Source organism: Mizuhopecten yessoensis, unplaced genomic scaffold (genome assembly GCF_002113885.1).
Source record: "Mizuhopecten yessoensis strain PY_sf001 unplaced genomic scaffold, ASM211388v2 scaffold10703, whole genome shotgun sequence".
In the NCBI taxonomy this organism is placed as follows: domain Eukaryota; kingdom Metazoa; phylum Mollusca; class Bivalvia; order Pectinida; family Pectinidae; genus Mizuhopecten; species Mizuhopecten yessoensis.
In genome coordinates, this window is record NW_018408679.1 from 760,839 (window position 1) to 769,424 (window position 8,586).

General features: G+C 36.2%; 1 protein-coding gene across 1 annotated transcript; it reads right to left on the reverse strand.

Moving 5' to 3' along the window:
* Positions 1-1,473: 1,473 nt before the first annotated feature.
* Positions 1,474-8,156, reverse strand: LOC110461900. The gene is made up of 3 exons (XM_021515628.1): positions 8,148-8,156; positions 5,043-5,099; positions 1,474-3,390 (listed from the first exon to the last, which is right to left on the reverse strand). Exon 3 carries the CDS (start codon positions 3,388-3,390, stop codon positions 2,236-2,238), a length of 1,155 nt encoding a protein of 384 aa, XP_021371303.1. The 5' UTR covers positions 5,043-5,099; positions 8,148-8,156; the 3' UTR covers positions 1,474-2,235.
* Between the last annotated feature and the right edge of the window lie 430 nt (positions 8,157-8,586).

Genomic DNA, 8,586 nt, shown 5'->3' on the forward strand with positions numbered 1-8,586 from the left:
GTCATAGTGACCTATTGATAGTGCACCGTAGGACTTAATTTTCTAATGGTCATCGATACTATGAAAGAGGCGACTCTATGTCTAGAAGAGTAGATATTTGTTACATATACGACATGGTTAAGAAATCTAGGTAAACGAGTGCATTGCACGTTTGTGGTTGAAGATATCTTTAATAGTTTAAAATGTACGGCTCGGACAAGAAATTATTAGAAGAACCAGTACTAAAAACAAGTTATCTCCCTTCATTCCAAAAAAATGTAACAAAAAGAGTTTTCCAAACAAAAACAATTATGCAGTGCTTAATACCCAGTGTTCACTTAGTATGGTGTCAGTAACTGGTACCTATTAACACAGTGCTTCTTCTAATGAGTATCTGGCTGAACAGATGACTCATAAACCAACAATTATTGGTGACCGAGGTTCAAAACAGCACATTCTAACGATGAACTTATACATACCCAGTCTGAAGTTCACACATGAAACACTTGTGGCTGAAATATAATGCTAAATAAAGCCATATTCTGATATTTGAGGGTCAATTTCAGGTGTTGAAATTTTTGTATGTGTAGAGCGGAACTTGACTTTGTATTTGCTGCCAACCAGGTAGCTCAATTGGTAGAGCGTCCGTCTAGAGTTTGGAGAGTCATGGGTTTTAATCCAGGTCTGGCTGTGGAGTTTTCCTCTCCTGTAACAGTGGTGCCTGTGACCAACCATTGTTTCAAGTGCTGGGTGAATTCTTGGCAAGAGAAAAACCCAAACCTGTGTTCTAAATAGTATTGTCTGCTGGACTGAAAACTTAAAGAAAGGAGGGAAGAATGCAGCAGAATAGGACTGGGTTGTTCACCGGTGACCAGATAACTCAATTGGTAGAGCATCTGTCTACAGTTTGGAAGGTCCAGGGTTCAATTCCAGGTCTGGCTGTGCATTTTTCCTCTCCTGTTAGAGTGTTTCCTATGATGTACCTACATATAACAAATAAGAAATCCATAACAAGATAATGGCAGAGATAGCTCTAAAAATCTTAAATAAATATAAGCATGAACTTTCCATCAGGGATCGAACACTATGAAATGTAACAATAAGCCCCCATGACTACTAAAAGATGTTAAGCTGAAACCAATTTTCTATTAAAAAGCTTCGACTTTGATCTTCAGACCTTAAAAGCCTTCCCTACCAAGCACACTCCATGAAAAACCAGAGTGTATTAAATGTGAGTTTGATAAGCCAACAGGAATTCAAGTTATTGTTGGAAACTGATTTTCTAGTAATAGTGACCTAGATCGCTGATCTTTCGACCTGAAAAAAACAATCCAAAACTAGCAAATTTTTGAGTGTTATCTTCCAATGGGAACTTGAGCTATTGATCAGAAACCCATCGACTATTTTTAGTAACAATGACCTTGATCTTTGAAAGTTGGACGAGAAGATAAATCGCGGAGAAAAAAACAACAAAACAAATATATTGATTATAGGTTTAATGATATAAGCTGCTGACACTCGCAGCTGAAAGCTTTACAACATGTATTGCTTAACTTAATACATGTCAAACACACATTATTTAGTATTACTGACATATGTAATAATTAACATACAGTATGCCAGTTATCATTTAGTATTACTGACATATGTAATAATTAACATACACACCAGTTATCATTTATTATTACAAACATATGTAATAATTAACATACAGTATGCCAGTTATCATATTGTATTACTAACTTATGTAATAACTGGAAATTTGTTTTTGTGAACTACATGTGAATGATTTCAATTTTTGGGGTGTTGTAAGGTTTCAGAAAGTCAAATGCTTTATAACATCATATGGAGCAACAACAACCAAGTGTTACCAACAAAACTATCAGATGTGTGACATAATCTATATCCTAACATATTATTATTACTCCTGATGTATACTAATCGTCATGACCACATGTTCCCTATTCCATGACAACATAACGGTTATGAAGTTTATCATCACAGCTAAATGTTTCACTTGTATTATTATTCTGCAGATCATATTTTCATGATCACGTTATTAACCAGCGAAATCGCGAAAATTGTTATCCCTGTGGAAATATCCTGCTTTAGGGTATTACATAATTCATGATCATACATTAAACAAATGTGGCCCAGATTTCCAGAATACAAAATAAAATAAAATAAGATTTTAGGACTGTAACTCGGCTGATGTTGATCATGACAATCTGACAAGACAGGAGAATAGACTGATTCTTATATTCTCCTGTATGATATATCAGGTGTTAAAGACAGCAATAGGAAGATCAGCAGGAACAGCATTCCTGGTGTAACATAGATCACTGGTTCTACAACAAACTCTCTGTGGTCATCACTCACTGCTATAACAGCATTGCACTCATAACCAATTCTGTTTTCTATGTTGTCTGAAATAGCAAGGTCAGGTGATGGGTCGTATGTTGTAGGTTCACAGACATTATTGGTGTCGGCTTGGTCAGTTACCTCAGTGACCTCTGTGTCTGTGATCTGATTGTCAACACCAAGTTCACTGTTAGCCTGGTCAGTGATCTCAGGGTTAACACCAAGTTCACTGTTAGCCTGGTCAGTGATCTCAGTTTTAACACCAAGTTCACTGTTAGCCTGGTCAGTGATCTCAGGGTTAACACCAAGTTCACTGTTAGCCTGGTCAGTGATCCCAGGGTTAACACTAAGTTCACTGTTAGCCTGGTCAGTGATCCCAGGGTTAACACCAAGTTCCCTGCTAGCCTGGTCAGTGATATCAGGGTTAACACCAAGTTCACTGTTAGCCTGGTCAGTGATCCCAGGGTTAACACTAAGTTCACTGTTAGCCTGGTCAGTGATATCAGGGTTAACACCAAGTTCCCTGCTAGCCTGGTCAGTGATCCCAGGGTTAACGTCAAGTTCGCTGTTATCCTGGTCAGTGAAAACAGTGTCAACACTAGTACTGGCTTCACAGTCTGCCTTACCAGAGATCTTAGTGTCAACATTTCTTATATTACCATTTTCATTTGCAACATGATTCCTTGTTTCAGTTTCTGGTCTATGTCCATTGAGAGCATTTTTGCCAGTGTCAGAGATTGGCACTTTCTCAGGTGTACTATTACTGTTAAAAGAGACAGAACTTTGTGTATTCTGATCAAGGACAGTGTTTCCTGTGTTGGTGCCTTTCTTAACTTTTGTTTTGTAGTCATCTGGAATAGTATTACCATTGTTTGGCACATTCCCATTTAGAATAGTGTTCCTTGGTTTAATACATGTTTTCTCACAATCAGAAGTTGTGGGGGTAGAGGGTTGTTCGTTAGATGCAGCATCTCCAATGATCTTTGTGCTGTCAAGTGGTACAGAATCATTGGTATCCATCCCTATGCTAGTATCTCTAGGAATTGCCATCTGTAAAACAAAGAAAATTTCCATTAAAACACAGCCAGACAGCAAAACAATAGCACAAAGTTTAGTAGGTCAACTGTCAACCTCAACTTCAGTATGGGGAACATGTAGCAAAGGTTTAAGCTGGTGTCAAGGCTTTGGCAATTGATTTCTCCCACAACTGCTATAGGTTTCCTCATTCCCGACTAATTGGAACAAGAGTACCGCGGGGCGGAACAATATACTCCCATCGAATGCCATATTCCATCTTTGTGTATTGCAGAGTTATCTTCTCTTGGGAGCAGGTATTGATTGTTACGTCATTGGTTTGTGCGAGAAAATTACGTCGTTTTCTCAAAAATTGATGACATTACTCTCTCAAACAAGTGACTTAACAATCGCAATACCTGCTCCCAAGAGAAGATAACTCAGCAATACGCAAAGACGGAATAGTGTTATATACTTTCTTTCATTGAAATAAGATCTGCATCATTCAAAGAGTGGTTAGCTGACATGCTATAAAAATGTAGGAGATAATCTCCAGATAAAAAAAAACCAAATACTGAAATGAACAAAGGACAATAACTTTTGCAAAAAACGTCGAATCAAAATTCTTTTCAAGGAAATACAACAACATATCATGATTATTTAGCCTACTAAGTTTCAAAGAAATCTGTCAAAACATGTGAAGGAAATCTCTAAACAAAATATCAAATACTGAAATGAACAAAGGGCAATAACTTTTGGACAAATTTTCAAATCAAAATTCTTTTAAGGGAGACACAACTTCATATCATGATTATAATGTATACCAAGTTTCAAAGAGATCCGTTGAAAAATGTAGGAGGAGATTGCCGGACAAAAATCAAATACTGAAATGAACAAAGGGCAAAAACTTATGGAAAAATTGTCGAATCAAAATTCTTTTAAGGGAGACACAACTTCATATCATGATTATCATGTATACCAAGTTTCAAAGAGTTTGGTTGAAAAATGTAGGAGGAGATTGCCAGACAAACAAAAGTTTTATACCGGACGGACAACGCCATACCATAATACTCCCGTCAAATTTGAAGGGCGTATACAAACTTGCTAGGAGTTTGTAAACATTTTGGTAAGCGACTAGTGGTTTACACCCTAGATGATTTCATTTATCAAGCTTCTAATTATGACGTCACAAAACAATGCCTTACGATGTCATCTTCCATGGTGTCATAGTTCATGACAATTGTTTTCCCAATTGGAAACAACGTATTCCCAAAGGAAACATATGGTTTTCTAAATACATCTGAACGTTGTGGGAGACAAAGGTCACGTAACCCGTAATGGTTGATTATCATGTTTATCTTACTCCTATTATTTAATTTTCAAACTGCAAAAGACACTCAGTACACCTTGTGTCTATATACAATATGAAAATTAACTTACTGGAGTTAGATAAGCATTATAACCAACCACCACTCATTGTGGAACCTGTATTTCTCCAACCTTGTATTTCCAGGGGTTGCGTTCGCTTGAAGAATTAAAAAAAATAGCACTGCAGCATGACAGTAAAATTGACCAGCTTTGAATTCAGGTGTCGCTCCTTTGTGATCTTCAAAGGACAAGTATCAGTCTAGCGATTGGTCAAGTTTTTTTTTTTACCTGAAACCAATCAAATAGCTTACTCTGCATACCTTGGATTTTGTCACGACATATCCCAGAGTTCCAGAAAATGTAGGTGAGCATAACCCCTGGAATTTTGAGGATGTTCAAGGTTAGCCAATCAGTTTTTGATATAAAATTCAGTAATAAAATTAAACAAAGGGCCATAACTCTGTATATAGTAGGGCACGAGACCTAATTCCAGTGCACTGTACACCTTCTGTGGGTGATGCAGGTACACTTCAAGTTTGATTAAGATATCTTTGACGGTTTAAAATTTACGGGCTGGACAAGAATTTACTGAAAATGTTGCACTTATTTGACTGTTGACCTTGAGGTGAAGGTCACGGTGACCTAATTCCAGTGCACTGCACACCTTCTGTAGGTGATGCATGCATACCTAAATTCATCAAAAATATCTTTAACAGTTTAAAAGTTATGGCCTAGACAAGTTGTGATGAGAAGAACCAGAAGAAGAAGAACCAGAATTCACACAAAACTCCAAAATTCTACACAAAACATGAGTCATAAAAGGTTATCAGATATCCATCTTAACTGATCAGCTATCAATTATACAGACTTACATATAGCACTTCTTTCTCCCTGGGGTGCCGGCACTTTACAGGGAGAATATTGGGGGTAGGGGAGATGTAATGCTATAAACAGCTAATTATCTGAGTAAACACACAACAGAAACAAATTAAATCAATAAACAAGATGTGTGTCAAGGTATATATTATGACAGGAATAAACATAAATCTACAATTCACTAAAAAAAAAAGGAATTTAATTTGGATTTAGCCAAAAAACCTATATGTGACACATACACATACATATACTCACATGTACAACTTTTGTAATTGCTTGTTCTGTGGTGCTGAGGGGCTACTTGCTGTTCATACGCTTGTTGTGCACGGTATAACTGTTATGAAGAAAGAAACAACCTATGACAAATATAAAAGAATCAAAAATCATAGGACTCAACAACAAGAGGTCCATTGGACCTGTATCGCTCACCTGGTTTCATATTTAAGTCATTACAACTGAATGCATTAGTACATCTTTATATAAAATTTCCTCAAAACCAGACAAGATGTATGTTCTTACCCAACTGGGACCACAATATCTGACTTTCAACTAATCAGAGGCCTCAATTGAGTTGCCATATTAGCAGATTTTGAAATAAGTAATATGTCTTATTACAGGGTGTAATTAGACAATACTTTAATTTTCATTCAACTATAAGCTTTTATAAACCTAGAAACCAATTTTTAACAATTTATGAAAACTACACCATAGAATATGATAATCTAGCTGTACCATTTCTTAGGACCGCAGGGGTCAAATCAACCTCATTCAATTAAGAAATGTTTGTTCTTCCTCAATAATGTTTTTGACCAAATTTTGTACAATCCACTCAGGCAATTAGGGGATTTTAGCATCTTAAAGCAAAATATTAGATAATTTTCCTCTTTCGGGCTCGGTCTTCCTAGCCCCAGGGGTTGAACCAGTCTCATTTATTTAGGAAATGTTTGTCCTCCCCCAATGAAGTTTCAGAGCAAATTTGGTTGTAATCTTCTCTGGCATTTAGGAGGAGATGCGTTTTAAAGCAAATTTAGCTAAGTTCCCCTTCAGGGCCCTGCCCCCCTGGCCCCAGGGGTCGAACCAACCTCATTTATTTAGGAAATGATTGCCCTCCCCTAGTGATGCTTCAGACTAAATTTGGTTGAAATCCTCTTTGGCGTTTAGGAGGGGATAGGTTTTAAAGAAAAAGTTGGCAACGGACGACGACGGACACTGCGTCACAGCATAAGCTCACCTTGGTCCTTCGGGCCTGGTGAGCTAAAAACCATTTTCAAATCTGGGGAGGCTGAATATGAAAATATGACAGCACAACTTCATGCAGAAGCCAGCTAACAACTAGCATACACTTGGAATGAGCACATTTATTATGCCAAACAATAAAATGGTTCTAAATGCTAAATTGTGCTTTAAAATGTGTGAATAATGTGCTCTGTAACTTGTTCTAAAATCTGTGGTGTACTTTTACACATGGGGGTATGCTGAAACAGGTTATTGAAACTTTTTAGAGATATTGAGTTTTTTCACTCCCTTGGTAAGTTTTGGACAAAGATTTTCTCAAAAATCGAAAATTAAATACCTGAGTATTAGGGTCAGTCCAACTATACTGGCTTTAGCACAGAGCCATATTTAGCCCAGATTTAACCCAATTATTAAGTTTTATCAAGTTATCTATATATTCACACACTGAACAAAATGTGCTAAGACCTAATAACAGTGGCTGTCTTTAAAAAAAAAGTGGGAGACATAAAAAGTGTCTGGAAACACAGAAAATGTGTGAGAGGTCAGGTTCATTGAGCACATGGCTATTTTCCTTAAAGGAAAACTTTACATTTTAACATGTTAAAATGAAGTTAGTTTTTGAAAGTATATACATTACCAAGTAAATTGGTAAAGTTGGGTGAAAATAAAATAATAAGCTATGAAGAAAAACCAAGTAATAGCCCTTATTGTACATGCACTGTTCAGAGTCAGCACCAAATAATTCTCATTTCACTTACTTAACATTAACCTAGCACACCAATTTAGCACACACTCAGCAATTTCATATTTTGCACACACATTTATTACCCATACCACTCACATATTTTAGAAAAGAAATCTTGGTAACTCTGTTTCTGTTATTTTTACAGTATCTTAAGTAATTAAATACTTAATTTGAGTACATTTGATAGAATTTTGATAATTTAACACACTTAGAATTCACACAAAACTCCAAAATTCTACACAAAACATAAGTCATAAAAGGTTATCAGATATCCATCTTAACTGATCAGCTATCAATTATACAGACTTACATATAGCACTTCTTTCTCCCTGGGGTGCCGGCACTTTACAGGGAGAATATGGGGGGTTGGGGAGATGTAATGCTATAAACAGCTAATAATCTGAGTAAACACACAACAGAAACACATTAAATCAATAAACAAGATGTGTGTCAAGGTATATATTATGACAGGAATAAACATAAATCTACAATTCACTAAAAAAAAAGGAATTTAATTTGGATTTAGCCAAAAAACCTATATGTGACACATACACATACATATACTCACATGTACAACTTTTGTAATAGCTTGTTCTGTGGTGCTGAGGGGCTACTTGCTGTTCATACGCTTGTTGTGCACGGTATAACTGTTATGAAGAAAGAAACAACCTATGACAAATATAAAAGAATCAAAAATCATAATACTCAATGAAAAACATCTTCAAATCTGGGGAGGCTGAATATGAAACTATGACAGCACAACTTCATGCAGAAGCCAGCTAACAACTGTCATACACTTGGAATGAGCACATTTATTATACCGAACAATAAAATGGTTCTAAATGCTAAATTGGGTTTTAAAATGTGTGAATAATGTGCTATGTAACTTGTGCTAAAATCCGTGGTGTACTTTTTACACATGGGGGTATGCTGAAACAGGTTATTTAAGTTTCAATTTAAAACTTTTTAGAGATATTGAGTTTTTAAACTTGAGTTTAGTCATTGCT